This window comes from Mirounga angustirostris, unplaced genomic scaffold (assembly GCF_029215605.1).
Source record: "Mirounga angustirostris isolate CCGP_5_RB_7025 unplaced genomic scaffold, mMirAng1.0.hap1 SCAF_5, whole genome shotgun sequence".
Classification (NCBI taxonomy): domain Eukaryota; kingdom Metazoa; phylum Chordata; class Mammalia; order Carnivora; family Phocidae; genus Mirounga; species Mirounga angustirostris.
The window spans coordinates 52,806,187-52,824,372 of NW_026991713.1; the positions used below are offsets into that span (position 1 = coordinate 52,806,187).

Here is an 18,186-nt window from a genome sequence, read left to right on the forward strand (position 1 = left end):
TAGATTAATAGATTAAGAAGCTGATATATAAAGAGATTCCAAAACTTGCCCCATTGACTAGCAGGCAGGGCTTCATTGCACAACTCCAAGGGCACCATCCACACACAATGTGATGATGTTTCCTGGAGTACTACTCTAGCCGCCTTGATGATGGAGGCAGATACAATATCCAGCCATCTGACTTTAGGAAGTTTAGTAATAAATAAGACAGATGCAGTCTCCTGATCTCAGAACTTAGGGAAAACAGATAATCAAATTCTCAGGTCCAACACATGCCAAAAATATCTTGGCCAAAAAAAATCAATTAGCATATATAACTAGGTCAATTTGGTGGGAATGAGTGATTTAAGAACCAAGAGAAGACTGTGACCCTGAAGCCCTAACCTATATAATTGTAAACATGAAATCAAAAATGAGGTTTTATGTAGGAAATGATCTTTAATCAATAAAATGTTTCATTGGATAGCTTATTAATTTAAGGATCAAGTCCCAAAGTAAGTAAATTGTGCTGTAAAAAACTTTTCTGACACCTGTGGGAGAAAATATACAAACACTTTTACTGTGTTTAATTTTTTCTATTAGGAAATATTAAAGACACCATATGCTTGACTCATACTCAAGTACTATGAAATATCATTTAGATAATCACATAAGTAATAAAGAACAGCTAGAGTGAAAATTAGTAACGCAAAATGATACCCACTGATATAAATGAACAGCAATAAAGCTTCCTAGGTTTCAGATTGAAGGTATGTACATATTGTTTTCAAAGCCAGTAAAAGCTCAGAACAAATTCCTAGTAGTTGGAATAAATGATTCTGTTTGTTCTGTCATTGTTAAAGCAGAGTTTTTAAAAATAACATTATGTGCTTTTTTTTCTTGAAAAAAATTTTGAAGGTTTGGGTTTATAAAAACATGAATCGAACATCTGAATGAGAGTTCTAGATTATGGACATCCCATAAGGCCTGTGCTTTGCTTTGCTTTTCTGACAGAATAACTTTTCAATTTCCTCCAGGCCACTCCATAAGCAACCTATGTGCATGGTCAATCAAGGGGTAAAAAATAGGTAGTGACAGGCTACTTCTTTTCTCCACTGAAAATAAAAATAGCTATTTTGATTTCAATTGTTGAAAGCTGATATCCCTACAATAAAGTTTCTTAAATATCAGATTCTCTTAAATTTTAAGTTTCTACACAATTTGTTTCTCTACACAATGTATCTAGGGTTAAAGAGATCAAGGAATTACTACTCAGCTGGACTTCCTCCAGAGCCAATGAAGAGTTATTATGGTGTAACAGAAACCACTACTTTTACTTGTGAAAGTTTTCATCACTCCAGCTGGATATAATGCAATCAGTTAATTAGAAAACATGATTTGCAGTACACAAATGTGATTAACACATGTGTAATCAGAATCTAGTTCCATTTTAATTTTGTTAGAATGTCATAGCAACTTTGCTGTAATTGCTGGCTCCTCGGTTGGCATTTTTCTGCTTAGCATTATGGTTGTTGTGAACTGTGCTAACAATTATCTCGATAGTTTAAAGAATTCTTTGATTTTGATTTGGTCTTGCCTGCTAACTGGGATTTACTCAATGATTTTTAGGTCTGTTTATTTTTAGTTTTTTTAATTTATTATTTTTGCTGTTTGGTTTTTAATTTTTTATTTAAATTCAATTAATTAACATATAATGTATTATTGGTTTCAGAGGTAGAGGTCAGTGATTTATCAATCTTATATAATAACCTGTGCTCATTACATCGCATGCCCTCCTTAATAACTTTTTCACAGTAACAAAACACACTAGGTAAGATATATCTCTTTTTACTTATCAAACTCAACACCCAAAGAACAAATAATCCAATCAAGAAATGGGCAGAAGACATGGACAGACATTTTTCCAAAGAAGACATCCAAATGGCCAACAGACACATGAAAAAGTGCTCAACATCGCTCGGCATCAGGGAAATCCAAATCAAAACATCAATGAGATACCACCTCATGCCAGTCAGAATGGCTAAAATTAACAAGTCAGGAAACGACAGATGTTGGCAGGGATGCGGAGAAAGGGGAACCCTCCTACACTGTTGGTGGGAATGCAAGCTGGTGCAGCCACTCTGGAAACCAGTATGGAGGTTCCTCAAAAAGTTGAAAGTAGAGCTACCATATGATCCAGCAATTGCACTACTGGGTATTTACCCCAAAGATACAAAAGTAGGGATCTGAAAGGGTACGTGCACCCGATGTTTATAGCAGCAATGTCCACAATAGCCAAACTATGGAAAGAGCCAAGATGTCCATCAACAGATGAATGGATAAAGATGTGTATGTGTGTGTGTACACACACACATACACACACACAATGGAATATTACGCAACCATCAAAAAATATGAAATCTTGCCATTTGCCACCACGTGGATGGAACTAGAGGGTATTATGCTAAGTGAAATAAGTCAATCAGAGAAAGACATGTATCATATGATCTCACTGATATGAGGAATTCTTAATCTCAGGAAACAAACAGGGTTGCTGGAGTGGTGGGGGGTTGGGAGGGATGGGGTGACTGGATGATAGACATTGGGGAGGGTATGTGCTATGGTGAGTGCTGTGAATTGTGCAAGACTGTTGAATCACAGATCTGTACCCCTGAAACAAATAATACATTATATGTTAAAAAAAAAAAAAAAAGATAGTAGGAAGGGAAAAACGAAGCGGGGGGGAGTCAGGAGGGGGAGACGAACCATGAGAGACTACGGACTCTGAGAAACAAACTGAGGGTTCTAGAGGGGAGGGGGGTGGGGGGATGGGTTAGCCTGGTGATGGGTATTAAAGAGGGCATGTACTGAATGGAGCACTGGGTGTTATATGCAAACAGTGAATCATGGAACACTGCATCAAAAACTAATGATGTAATGTATGGTGATTAACATAACGTAATAAAATAAAATTTAAAAAAAGATGTATCTCTTTTTAAAATTTCTGTGAGGAAAACACTTTATAAATTTATTCTTACTTCTTTTTTTAAAATTTAGGCTTCTAACAATTCCAGAGCTAAATTTAAGTACAATGAATATATATGTATATATATGATCCCATAGCTTATTAATTTTCTAATTATAGAAGTACTTTACTAAAGTTGTCATTCAGAAAAGTTTATCTCTTGTAAAGAGCTGCATGAGCAAACCAAAAATGCTGGTGAAAGGAAACAAGAGGATACAGACAGTTTCTGAAAGACTCTCAAAACAAACCTGAATCACCTTTTCAAATACATCAGAAAACCGTATGTTTTTTAAATAACTGGATGTTTACAATACTGAGTTTACACAAAGTATATATATTCAACAATCCTGATGATCCCGAATTTATCTCAAAAAATATACAGCAAACTAAAAAACTTCCAGCGAACCACATGCATTATTGCTTAGAGAGCCACTAAAATTCTATTACCTTTTGGAGAACGTCTAAAGCTGTAAGCACAGCTTCCTGTAAACTTGTCAAAACTGCTTCAGTATAAGATGGAAGAATGAAAGGGGATGCATCTGAACTTATTGGGACTGACACAGCACTATGCAATATGACTCCCAGCTTTTGCAAGTCATCCATGTTGAAACCAGTTTTTATGTGTTGATAGAGAGCTGGAAATATCTGAATTAAAGCTGTAAGGAAAGGCTGGCTGGGAATGAAAGTCAGTTTGTCAAAAGTAACAGGAGGCTTAGTGCTTTCCGATCCGATTCTATACCAGGTATTCCAGGCAGCCCACCAGAGATTCAAATCTTCAAGTTCATCGGTAACTATGGGTGGCTCAGAGCTACTATATCTTCCAAGTCTCTCTCCAACGGAATCTGTTCTTACAAATGGCCTGCTCAGGCCAGGGCCTGATATGGACCCTATAAGGACAGGCACAGGTACATTAACTACAGGTGGTGTCTCGGGCTTATCTGAGTCTCTGATGGGGGACACAATCTGTAAAATTTCCTGGAAGCTTTTCAGTGCAGCCAGAGATACTTCGTTGTTTTTGCTGAGTGCTGCTGACTGTATATGGTCAAGAAGAACATCCCATGCTCTTGAAAAATCTCCTGTATTAGGAAGAGAAAAACAAAATCTATCAAAGTAGTCAAGATTTCTCTTACTACTGCACACTTTGGAATGTTTGCTTTATTTTACTACTTAAATTCCTATATAACTAGGAAAATATGCTTAGGTGTTAAGGTACAAACAATGTGAGTTAAAATCAATGAAACCCAAAACTCCAGTAAAAAATTTTTTTCAAATACATGAATAAAGGGCACCAAGAAGAGGATAATGAATATATCAATGTTTTGGTCTTAAAAACAGAACTCTATAAATGTATGTACACATGTTTACACTATTTCCTGGTATTTCTGCCTAAAGAGAATGGAATAAAAACTTAAGAGGGTAAAAACAAAAGCTTTTTACAACTTTGATCTATCCATCTTTATTAATGATTAAAAATAAGATGTTCTCATTCTTAAAAGTATTGGAAAAGTTAACAACTTATAACTGAATAATACGTGTTTTTTATAGGTCTAAATGTTTAAAGTAAACTATGCTATGCTCATAAAATCTTAACTTTACACTTTGGTTTTCATATTTACATAACTTATAGTGGCAGAATTTTCTTTTGTTGTTGTTGTTGCAGAATTTTCTTAAACATTTTTTTCCCAATTACAAGGAGTCACCAGGAGAAAATGTACCATAAAGAACAGACTGCCTTTTTAGAATGAGTCTACATTTCTTCCTCTCATATGAAACTGAGTCTGCTGATCCACCATCAGCAGAGCACGGGCTAAATGGCAGTTGTTAGTTTCCACTGGTCAATCCAATCTCTTGTTCTACTCCTATGACCAATTAAGCACATTTATACTGAAGCTCTTTATAGCAACATGTAGTTTGTTTCTATGAAGCCCAGCTAAAATGACCTTATTCCTCCAGCAATCTAGCCTAATGGCTTTAATACCATGGATTATTACCCACATATTTGCACTTACTTTTTTCTTCTAAGGTTTTTTAATTTATTCATTTAAGAGAGAGAGAGGGAGAGCAAGCAAGAGCATGAGCAGGGAGGAGGGTTAGAGGGAGAGGGAGAAGCAGACTCCCCACTGAGCAGGGTGCCCAACGAGGGGCTCAATCCCAGGACCCCAGGATCATGACCTGAACTGAAGGCAGATGCTTAACTGACTGAGCCACCCAGGCACCCCACATACTTGCATTTAAATAACACCAAAATCAGAAGAATTGATATTTTCCAAAGCAGGATGACATACGTAGGCTATAAAATACTTACATAATAAGGTTTAAAGTCACTTCCCAAAGGCTCTAAATGACTAAATTTTTAAAAAGAGATAAACCCATATGCCTAAGGAAGCATTCAGTTAGTAGGAAAACTGGAAGTAGTCCTGGTATGAAACAATAAGTACTACTCTGCCTATATAGGACAAAAAAAATAATACCTGGCCAGTTACATGCCTCTTCCTCTCCACTCTTTCTTTTATTAAAAAGTGAGGTATAATTTACAAACAATTGAAAACACAGATTTTTTTATTTTAGTAAACTGTTCAAAGAGTTTTGACATATTACATTTAAAAACTATCAGAACAGCTAAACAAAACACTTCTGTCTCTTGCCATCCTAGTTCAAAAGTCAGATGAAACATACATTTACCAACCAGAATAATCTCAGAATATTTCATACCATAGGAGGAAAAACCCTGCAATTCCTCTATTAATGTAACTCTATGTCTAGAAAAAAGTCCTCTTTCTAAAAGACCAGGTATAATTATATACTGTACATGGTCATGTTAAAAATATGAACATTATTCTAAGATAATAAGCATTTTCTAATCTTCGAATTATAAAAAAATTATCAAAGCTACACAAACCGCCTTGTGTCTTCATTTTTAAAAAACTAGATCTTTATTAGGTTTTAGCTTTTCAAATAAGGTAACTATCATGGAAGTATTAAAAATGATGCTTATTTTGTCAAACTCAGCAAATGTACAGTTAAGACTGGTACATTTCATTTTATGTAAATTTTACATGAAAATTAAAAACTAGGATTTTTACATATATATCATATATTAAGCTCTAGGAGTGCAAAATGGATCAGACACTACAGATTATTTTTGGGGAAAAAAAGGAAAAATGCATGAACACTACACAAAAATGCTGATGGAAAGGATAAATATGCTTACACTTTAACATAAACAGGGACAAAAAAGCCAAATGTAAAATAGTAACTTGTAAAAATGCAAGACTATGTACGACATTCTCATAATTATGTAAAAAAGTATTTCTGTTCAGTTCATTTTTCTCTACCACCACCATCACTACCATCAGAACTGAAGGTACAATCTACACTAGGTTTCTTAATCTCAGTACTATTGACATGTACACTTCTTTCTGCCTGTAAACCTCCTCACATTTTGCTTACCGTTGCCTGACGAACTACTACTCACCCTTCAGATCTCAGCAAAAATACTGCTTTCTTAGAGAAGCCTACCTGGATCTCATAGGCCGGGTCAATTACGTATTATAAGCTTACAAAGCACCACTCCTTTGTACCATTTATCACTGTAGTAATTTTGTATTTATGTAATTATAGTTATTCCCTCAGGCCCATGATAACAAGGATGCTGTGTGTTTTACTCACCACTGTATCCCCTAGAGGCTAGCCCATAGGAGGTACATTATGTATTTTCTCAATGAAATGAACGAAAATGTGTATGCTCATGCACACACCACACATCAACGAAGACTGGCAGTTAAGACGGATTATTCTTGGAAAGTAGCACTGTACATAAAGTTTTTAAAGATCTTTTGTATTTTCCAAATTTCCTTTAACATGAATTACTTATGTAACTTGGGGGGGAAATGTATATATACCTAAAGGTTGCAGTAAATATCTTCTAGTGTTAAAGATTCTTGCTACTCCGGCCAATGTTAAAACCCAGGTCTCTGCCCACTGCTTCTCTGCTGTGTCCCTTGAATGATGAATGAGAATATTGCCACCTCCAGACTCAATCTTTTCTTTGTCTGCAGTAGTAGAAGACTCCCGAACTCGGTCCAGTAGATGAAAGAGAACCTGAATATTTATAAAAACGCACATAAAAATAACATAGCTTAAGTAACAGCACAGCAGTTAGAAACTGTCACAAGAAATTATACCTGACAGATCAATCCCGTATATCAGAAAAAATTTAACAGTAAAGATATTATCCTTAAAGTCATAGAATATGAAAAAAAAATTTTTAAGATTTTATTTATTTATTTGGCAGAGAGCGAGCAAGCACAGAAGCAGGGGAGCGGCAGGCAGAGGGAGAAGCAGGCTCCCCGCCAAGCCAGGAGCCCAATGCAGGACTTGATCCCAGGACTCTGGGATTGTGACCTGAGCCGAAGGTAGATGCTTAACCCACTGAGCCACCAAGGCATTCCGGAATATGAAAAACTTTTAAATTGTATAGAATATTTCTAGGACTTGTTGAGTTGGGGTATCAATAGAGCATCTATGGGGTAATATACAAGAAGGGAATGAAGCTAAGAAGTCCAGGCAAAAAATGTAATTATGGAAGACATCTGTGGAGAGGTTATAACTGAAAGCTCAGGACTAGATGAAGGTGCTTGAAAAAAATCAAGCAACGGGACGCCTGGCTGGTTCAGTCGCTAGAGCACATGACTCTTGAACTCAGGATCATGAGTTCAAGCCCCACATTGGGCGTGGAGACTACATTAAAAAGAAGAAGGAAGAAAAAATCAAGCAGCAAGTGTTTGGGACTTGAAGAATGTTTGAAGAGTAGATTCAGGGGAGGGAATTGAAGAAAAAAATTTTTTAAAAATTGGAAAGAGAAGCAGAAGCATTCTGTGAAACAGAATCCAAGGGAGGAGAAATTTCAAGGAGAAAATAATCAACAGCATTAAATGCTACAAAAAAATAAAAATGAGTAAGATAAGAACTGAATTTAGGGTGCAAATCTTGGCAATCAGAAGACCACCTGTAGCCTATGAACAATTTCTGTGGTTCTCAAAATATGGTCTCAGAACCAACAGCATTAGCATCATGCAGGAAATTCATAGACATGCAAATTCTCAAGCCCCAAGCCAGAAAAATCAGAAATTCTGGGAGGCAAGGGCTGGTGGCTAAGTCTTCTAGGTAATTCTGTTACCTTAAGGTTTAAGAAACTCTGAAGTAGAATAATCTGGAAATCATATTAAAGGGTCAGGAGAATGCAGGGGAGGAGAGGAAAGAAAAAAAATCACTGACAATTAGGCAGCAAGATTAAAAAGCTGTTTAAAAGGAAAATAGGAATCAGAGAAAATATCAGTTTGTTTTTTAAAATAGTAAGGGAGGCTTAAGCATGTTTGTGATCTGAAGAGGAGGAGCCAGTGGATGGAGTTGAAACAGAACACACAGGACGGAGAGGGAATTTTAATTATTTTTATTAGTGGATATGCATTATTAATTTTTTAAGAAGACATTTTGGAATATTTTTATTAAATTGAAGACAAATTGTTAAATACAATTAAGATCTATTATGCAGCCTATTGTCAAACTTACTGACCTCAGAAATTCACAAAAGTGGTGAAATGATAAATAGATTTTTATTAAAATAGAATAGATGGAACAAAAAAGGAGAGCTTTCAGCAAAGAGGGGATGCTCACTAATAAGCTGTTGGCTTTGTAGAAAGTTTTTAAAGTTTTTAAAAAATATTTATTTGTTTTGAGAGAGAGAGAGTGCACCTGCACATAAGCGGGGGGAGGGGCAGAAGGAGAGGGAGGGAGAGAATCCCAAGCAAACTCTATGCTGAGTACAGAGTCCCCGATGCAGGGCCCGATCTCACAACCATGAGATCATGACCTGAGCCAAAATCAAGAGCTGGATGCCCAACGGAGCCACCCAGGTACCCCGTAGAAAGTTTTTAAAAACGGGATGAAAAAGAAAAATAAAGGGGTGCCTGGCTAGCTCAGTCAGTACAGCAAGTGACTTTTGGTCTCTGGATTTTGAGTTTGAGCCCCACGTTGGGTGTAGAGATTACTTAAAAATAAAATATTAAAAAACAAAGAAAAAAAAAAGAAAAAAATGAAACTGTATATTTAATGAACAAATATATAGAATTGACCAATTAGAGGTTACTTCTATTTGGCGATCCTGCAAGTATATTTCGCTATTGTTGATATTCTTTTATTTATAAAATTCTCAGTTGGTTACATTTGAATTATGTGGTTTTGGGGAAACAGGAAGAAAAAAGGGAAAGGCAAAGGCAGAAATCAGAGACAGAGATAATAAGAGATGAAGACAGAAAAAGAGAGAATAGGCTTTCAATATGTAATTTATTCTGTGAGGTACAACTTAAAGTATGACAAAACTAACATTACGTTTTGTCAAAAGCACAAATGCATGGAAATTCTTCAAAAATTAATAGGAACTAGATAATTTGAAAAATTTAGAAATTTGTCTCAAAAGCTAGTAACTCAATCTAATCTACAATACCTTCCAAATAACAGTGTGCCACGTTGAGTGCTGTAATAAAGTTCCATGTGCACCAATTGTTGAAAACAGAGTTTGTCCTGCACTCTTCCTCACAGCAGGACGGGGGTCCACACAGAGTTCACCCAATTTTGCATAAAGACACAACCACAAGCAATCAAAAGGTGGTGCAGGATGGAAAGGCCGATTTAAAACAACTCCTTTCTCTTCTGCCTGCTTTTGCTGTGCTGCCTCTTCTTTATTTAATTCTTTTTCAATAGTTTCTCCTCTTTGGAAAAAATAATCTGAAATATTCCACTAAAAAGCAAAGTAGAAAAATGCCATTTCACTCAGATTTTATCTCAAACACATAAATACGCAACACATGGTTGCTTTACCTTTCAGAATAAAACTTTTAATAGCCACTTCAGTAATTTCTTTTCTAGTAGAACAGATTTGAAAACATCTCTGTCACATGTCTCCATCTGATTTCAGGAGAATTTGGGGAAACAATCATGTGCTAACATGAATATTTTCAAACATTTTTATTATGAAACATTTCAAGAACATACAGAAAAACAGGGAAAATGGTATCAATATATTGATACACAGAAAGCCAACTGTTAACATTCTGTGGTATTTACTTCGTGCCTAAATTTTATAATTCCCCTAGATAAAGGCTTTAAAAAAATAACCATGATACCATTATGACACCACAAAAATTATTAACGATTCCTTAATATCATTTAATGATATTTTATAATTTCATAAGAATAATTACTATATCCAAATATATCTTATGACTTCATTCTCAACCACAGTATGTGGTGAATGAATTAATGAGAATTATGCCAATTATAAAAATGTAGAGAATCCTATGAACATAAATATAAAGGAGGTGACACCTAGCAGTAATTTAATCAACACTGAATTAACTACTCTTTGGGAACAATTCTATACACGTGCTTATTTTCTTTCCTATAATTATATTTTTAATAGTTATCCAGCTTGTAAGGGATATTTAAGTTTGACTTCAAAAACTTCTAGCTTATAATAAACATTTAAGAGTCTAAATAATTGCCTTTAAATACATTCATATTGGGAACAGCTTTCTATTTGTTTACTTATGTAATATTAATAATATCCTAACTTAGATTTTACTTCTTTCTACATTCAAAATGAGTAAAATGTGGATCAAGATGTCAATAATTAAACAATTAACAAGAGGCACACAGAATTAAAATGCAAGTATATCTTTTCCATAGTAAAAGCTCTTCCATTAACATATGCCTTCTAATAGCTAATAAAGCAGTGCTGACAAACTATAGGACTGCGTATATAGCAAAGCCCTGTGTATACAGTAAAGCCTTTTACTGGAGCTTTATTTACTAAATAAGTAATATATGGAAATGTTGCTACTGAAACAATGTTAAAAATCCGTTAATCTTTACACTAGCATCAACTGAATACTTCCCTTGTATGTACTACTACTTGTTTACTAAATCCTCTCATGACAAACCTTTAAAAGCTAAATTTCAGCTCAATATATCAAAATTATTCCAAATATTCTGCTATTAATGAAGTAATTCTTAAAGTATGTCATTTAACCCTTCATGTAAAATAGAAGTTTAGTACTTAAAAGTCATTTAAACAACCCCTCTAAAGCCAAAAGCCTATTCTCCTAGCATTCACTCTCAGCAGCATAACAGTGATTTCTAAATCATATGATCACAAGAAAGACAATAATACTTACCAATAAACCTATTGAAGTCAAACTAATATTAAGTTCTTGGTTATGAAGTCCAAAGCTACCTGCAACATCTACAACAATCTGCAGGCACGTACAAGGCATTGTTGGTAGAAAATCTGTCACGACCAACTGAAGACACTGGAATGCAGTTCGTATCAAGGATTCTCTGAAAAAAATTATACTCATGCACTTAAAAGAAATGTAAGTAAAAAGACACACCTTACAATAATTTTAACCAAGTTAAATTCTATTTTAAAAATTGAACAAGAAAATCTTCCCTAATACAGGTCATACAGTATTTCAATATTTACATAAATGTAAAAGATAAAGACATACTCGAACAAATTAATAAATAAAGAATTTTGTATCAACTAGTCAAACAAAACAGACATTAATGAGAAAAGGAAATTGGCTACAGCTACTTTCTCACCACCATATCCCCAATATCTAGCATGGTGCCTAGCACATGCAAATACACACAATTTACTCACTGAATGAAAATTAGTTCCTCATTCTTTTATATCTATATCTTATTTAAAATTCTACATCTAGTCTGTAAAAGAAAAGAGTACATTTTGAATTTCAAATGAAGAGAATAAGAAGTAACTGATTTTAGAGAGAAATTCCAGTGGTGAAACAATAATGAAAGTGAATTATAATAGCTAACGCTTATTTTTTCTTAAAGATTTTATTTTAGAGAGAGAGAAAAAGAGAGAGAGAGCACACAAGCAAGGGGAGGGAGGACAAGCAGATTCCATGCTGATGCAAGGCTTGATCTCACAGCCCCAAGACCACAACCAAAACCAAAGCAGAAATCAAGAGTCAGATGCCCAACTGACCAAGCCACCCAGGCACCCCAATTGCTAAAACTTATTGAATGTTTGCTATGTAATGCACTTCCTAAGTGTTTTACATGTACTAACTAATTTCATCCTACAACGATGCCCTATTTTAGAACTGCATTGTAGACTGGGATAAGAAACTTAAGGTTGATTTAAGCTATGGCTGGTCTCTTTCCACTTTAATCATCTCAGTACTTTGTAGTATTTAAGAAAATTTATTACCACAAATAAGAAAAAATAATTTTCCATAATAGTCCCAAGCATCTCAATCATATAAAATTCCTCAACTAGTCATCATACCAGATAGTATGAGTTCTGCTGCAGAATGAGACAAATAGATGCAAACATTTGATAGACCTCTCCACTGCAATGTTCTACCTTAAGTTAAATAAGTCTATTTTGCTCTTCCTTCAGTATTTACTTAGTTAATAATACCACCATTCATTAAAGCTGCCTAAGTTAGAAATCTGGAAGTCATTCCTTATTCTATTTCCTTTATCACCCTTCACTCCCATAATCAATCTGCTAAGTAGCTCAAATCCATCACTCTTCCTCTGTATTTCTAGAGAACACTGCAGGTTCTCTCATTTCCCATCCACCCCTACACAGTGCTGTCACAGTGATAGATCTCAAATGCACATCAGATCACACTGTTCCTCTGCTTAAAACTCCTAAAATGCCTCTCAAATGTATTGAAGACAAATCCAAATAGTTTATAAGGTCCTTCATAATTTTGACTCTGCCCTCCTCCAGGGACACAGGCCCCTACCACTGGAATCCTATCCTTCTGCGGCCTAACAGACTATTCTCATTAGGATTCTACTTACAGAGCTTGTTCCTTTTCCCTAAGATTCTACTTTTAGAGCAAGAGCTATTTATCTGTGTAATCAGAGTAACTAGCAAGCATAGTACTTAGAATATACTGGCACAAAATAAATGAACAATATGTTGCTGGAGTGGTGGGGGGTGGGAGGGATGGGGTGGCTGGGTGATAGACACTGGGGAGGGTATGTGCTATGGTGAGCGCTATGAATTGTGTAAGACTGATGAATCACAGACCTGTACCTCTGAAACAAATAATTCATTATATGTTAAAAAAAGAAGAAGAAGATAGTAGGAAGGGAAAAATGAAGGGGAGGAAATCGGAGGGGGAGACGAATGAACCACGAGAGATTATGGACTCTAAGAAACAAACTGAGAGTTCTGGAGGGGAGGGGGGCGGGGGGATGGGCTGGCCTAGTGATGGGTATATTAAAGAGGGCACGTATTGAATGGAGCACTGGGTGTTATATGCAAACAATGAATCATGGAACACTACATCAAAAACTAATGATGTAATGTGTGGTGATTAACATAACATAATAAAATAAAATTTTTTTTAAAAAGTCCCTTAAAAGCAATTTCTTAGATTTCCCAATATATGCAGAGAAGTTAAGTCCTAAGTGTTAATTCACATCTTACCAATGCTAATTTTATAATACAAAACCCAATCTTTGGATGTGTTACAAAATTTGTTAGCTTGCCGCATTTACCCTATAAACCTTATATTCTTGTAAAAATGTCAAATGTCAAGTAAACAGCAATTTTTCTATCCTTCCAAAACAAAGGTGAGCCCTGATAATTCACTATAGTCACTGGGGGTAGGATTAAGAAAAACAATTCTAGATCTGAGCCAGGAAGGGCATACATAAAAAATTACCACTTCTGCAAGATTTTAGGACCAACCTCTTCATTACTTTTTGGATGTTAATTTTAAACACTTACCCTTGATCATTTCTGATTGCTCCCATGACTCCAAGCACTAATGGCCATCCAGGTCCAAGACTGTCTCCCTGACTCTGAAGAATCTGCAGCACACATTCTAATTGCTTGAGTCGGATATCTGGATGGTTAATACTGGACATCTCCTTTAATGGGTTCAATAAAAGCAACTGCAGCCTCTGAAAAGAGGGCAGGAAACTAATTAGGAAGAGAGGCTCAAAAAGACAGGAAGGATTTAGAGCTGTTTTTTTTTTTTTAATTTTATTTCATTTTATTATGTTATGTACAGCTGCTTTTTAAATTTACATTCACCTCCATTCAGACCATAATAGTAACTAGAAACTTTTCTACTAAAACAAACACTGAATATGATTCTCTGTTATCACCAGAGGTTTATTTTGTCCTCTTTTATTAAAATAAGAGAAAATAAAAACCAATCCTCAACATGTTAGATTTTGGATTAAATGGAGAGTGATCCTGTATTAAAAGACACTAATTAAAGACCCCAAACTAAAAATAATTAAAAACTTTTTTTTTAAAAAAGACACTAATTAAAGACCCATATGAAATGAATCTCACTAAAGGAAATATATCTATTTATACCTAGCTATATTTGGAGAGAGGAAAATAATTTCCAATTTCTAAAATCACCTTTCATTTACTCTGTTAATGTATATCACATGGACTTAAATTTAAAATTCTTAATACTCCTAAAAATTAAGTATGGTAGACATTAACAAAGATGGCATAAAACTACTGGAATCCATTAGAGTAAAAAAAAAAAAAAAAAAGTACTCTGTTCTGGTCCTTTCAGTACCTGAAAGCACTTGCTTCATTTTTAACTTTTTTCTCTTCAAGGACTCACTTATTTGGTTCGCTGACTGAAAAAAACATTTAAGCTCTCACTATGTGCCAGGTATTAAGCTGAATGTTAAGGATATGGATCAGGGTTTTCTTTTCAAAAAACTTAAACTATAATAGGAAAAGGTATGAAATCACTAAAATGTAAGCTCTGTAAGAACATACATCTTTTGTTTCGTTTACCATTCTATGCCAAGAGCTAATACACTAGTGGCACATCGTACGTACTCAATAAGTAATATAATTACAATACAGTAAGATAATGAAGTCAAGGAAATGCCTATTAAAAACCTCATTCCTACTCAATCTTCAAACAATAGAACTTTGGTGGATTTTAAAAAAACTGTATAAGATACAGGTGAATGATTACACAAGTCAGGACAAAGGGCTGAAAAACTCTGGAAGAATAAAATAACTTTTAAAAGTATTTAAAAATAAAAATCTATTTTATTGTACTTGTTTCTTCGAGTACTTGTTTTCTCCCCATGTAAGGATGATTAGAGAAAAAATTAGAGACAGTTAAGGACCAAAGCAAGGAGGCTAATAAAGTAGGGTGTCAAAATAAAGCTTCAGCAATGCATGAACAGGGAAACTTCCACACTGGGAGACCAGTTCTAGGTAATTTAGTAGCTTTAATTCCATGTCATTCACAAGAAAGTTGCTATAATTTTTAATAAAGATAATCCTAAAAATCCAAACATATCAACCTTCTGTAAGATATCCATGGCCTATATATAAAATAGAATATTAAGCAACAAAACCCATTCTTGGAATGTCATCCAGTTGATAAATTAAGAAAAAATTACATATGGGAGGTGATGATTTTATATTAAGAATTATTTTTAAAAACAAGAAATTTTTTTAACCTGGTTTTGTGAAAGTGGAGGATCATGGTTAAATGTTAATCCTGCTTTAATAAGTGAAGTTAAAGCTTCTGCTCCCCATTCTCTCATTCGAGAGTTTGGATGCTGGCAGACCTGAAGACAAAACATCGAACAAAAATTAAATATTTAACTTGTACACTTAAACTATGTATCACACATCAATTTGAGAAAAGAAAAATTAAAACATTACATTTTCTGTTCTTTCACACTTCAAGGTTTTATTTATTTATTTATTTGAGAGAGAGAGAGAGAGAGCCCAAGCAGCGGGAGGGGCAGAGGGAGAGGGAGAAGCAGGCTCCCCACTGAGCAGGGAGCCCAATGCAGGGGCTCGATCCCAGGACTCTGGGATCATGACCTGAGTCAAAAGCAGACATTTAACCAACTGAGCCACCCAGGCACCCCTGTTCTTTCACATTTTAAAAATTATACCAAATGTTCATTAATAAGGACTGAATGAAAAATTATATATCTAAAATATAAGTTAGCTTACCTTCTGTATAAGGGGCAAGGGAAGCAATAGAGAGACAGAAGATAAAAGATGAAACTAAACAAGTCACAGAAAAAAAAGGATGTCATAAAAGTAAATTGTGTCATCAGAGTAAACAAAAGAAGCAAGCTGACACTAAGGTTCCTAATTAGGCCTACCCTCATAATCAAATACTATGCTAAAATCTTAAAAACTTATTTTTGTGCCATTTGGTGAGAAGGTCCATGATAAAGAAATCTATCCTTTAATAATTCATAAAAGTAATCCCAATAAAACAGAAAAAAAATAAAGAAAAGGTCAAGCACATTTGTTTTTCTTATTAAGAATAATACCTTTCCTAGCTTACTCAACTAATACAAAATGATCTTGGCAACCTAAACCTAAAGCACACATGAAGACATGTGTGTCTGACAGAAGCAGCTGTTACTGAGAAGTAGCTAATTATTAACAAACATTTCAACTTGGACACAAGAGTATACAAATTCAGATGAAATTCCCTGTGTACTATCTATAATTAGTGATACCAAACAAGCTTTTCCCTTTGCAGAAGAGCTATCTCATCACAGGAAAGGCTGTAAAGACACAGTGTTTACTACTAACTCTCAGCCCTTGAAGTTTCAGAACTAGCTGAAACTGAGGTGGATCAAGAGACCGTATTAACAAAAGAAAGAGGTCCCTGGCTAACAGTTAAAGGAGCCTTCAGAGATTGCATTGATGTATCACCCATTTTCAGCCAAAAAAAAAAAAAAAAACAAAAACACCTTTTCCTTCACCAAAGCAATTATTATAAAACTTTAGTCTTTGGTAAATTATACAGATATAAGTACCAGGAAAAAAATGGTAATGCTGGTTTTTCATATGGTTATCCAGAATCATTAGTTCAATGTTTTTGTCTTCATTCTTAACAAAAAGTAAACACAGTATTTAAGAAAAAAAGTTACCTCAAGTAGATGGCCAGTTAGAGGTCTCCAAAGAATTTCTATTCGGTGCATGTTAACTAGACCTGTTTCTAACAATTTGGCAACAGCAAAAAGAGATGGTTCCTAAAGAGAAAATATATTGCATTTTGCTATTATAAGAATTTTTAGTACCTCAAATGTAAATAAAACTGACAATACTCTGAAAAGCATGACTATAATTAATATCTAACTAGCATAAAGTTTGCAATAATTATAACAGAACTTCAGTTATCATGAGACGAGCCTTCCTGCCCACCCCCAAGTATCCAGAGTAGCTTCTAATTGGAAAATTTGGTTAGGAAGAGAACACCTTCATGAGGAAAAAGTAAAAACTTCAAAAGTTATTTCAAACACATAGAATGGCTAGTCTTCTGACCAGAAGGAAAGATGCATTCTGCCATAGACTTAAACTGTGTCCCCCTAAAATTCCTATGTTGAAGCCCTAACCCCCAAATTGATGATATCTGGAGATAAGGCCTATAGAGGGTAATTAAGGTTAAATGAGGTCTTAAGGGTAAAACTCTGGTAAGATAGTATTAACGCCTTAAAAGAAGAGACACCAGAGAATTTGCTAGTGCACTCTTGAGCACTCCTCCCGCACCACATGAGGACACAGTGAGAAGGCAGCTATCTTTCAAGCCAGGAAGAGAGCCCTCACTAGAACCACCATGCTGGCATCTAGATCTCAGACTTGCAGCCTCCAGAATTATGAGAAAATACATTTCTGTAGTTTAAGCCACCCAGTCTGTGATAATTTACTATGGCAGCCCAGAATGACTAATATATATTCTTATGAGCATAATCTTCAAATATTCAGGTTTTATGTGTGAATGTCAGGAAGTATGAATAATGCAGAAAGAAGACAACAGAGAGCAGGGGAAAGAAGTATGAAGTCAGAAATATGGCAGATATCAGACCTGTCAATTTAGACACTAACAAAAAAGTAGCAGAAATAGAAGACAAACCCCTCTCCTCAGTTGCTGGCATTTCACCAATCAGAAAGGGAACTAGTATTGTTTTGAGACAAATATGGTCAGACTGATCCTTTCTGCATGTGCTAATGTTGTGGGCACCTTAAAAATTTCTGTGGTAGAAAACTGTATCATTGTAGAAACAGCATGATACCTGTGAACTGCCTGTAACTGCTTAGGATTTCA

The 18,186-nt window shown here is 35.0% G+C and overlaps 1 protein-coding gene across 9 annotated transcripts in view; it reads right to left on the reverse strand.

The window, feature by feature from the left end:
• MON2 (MON2 homolog, regulator of endosome-to-Golgi trafficking) overlaps positions 1–18,186 on the reverse strand; it is a 112,165-nt gene that overhangs the window by 35,491 nt on the left and 58,488 nt on the right. For all 9 annotated transcript variants that reach the window (XR_008505959.1, XR_008505960.2, XM_054506948.2 and 6 more), the window contains 7 exons: positions 17,012–17,113; positions 15,566–15,676; positions 13,842–14,017; positions 11,239–11,401; positions 9,510–9,803; positions 6,907–7,105; positions 3,452–4,080 (listed from right to left, as the gene is read on the reverse strand). Coding sequence is in view for 7 of the 9 variants with exons in the window: in XM_054506948.2 (XP_054362923.1) it covers positions 3,452–4,080; positions 6,907–7,105; positions 9,510–9,803; positions 11,239–11,401; positions 13,842–14,017; positions 15,566–15,676; positions 17,012–17,113 (1,674 nt within the window). In the remaining 2 variants the exon portion in view is untranslated. The remainder of the gene's footprint in view (positions 1–3,451; positions 4,081–6,906; positions 7,106–9,509; positions 9,804–11,238; positions 11,402–13,841; positions 14,018–15,565; positions 15,677–17,011; positions 17,114–18,186) is intronic.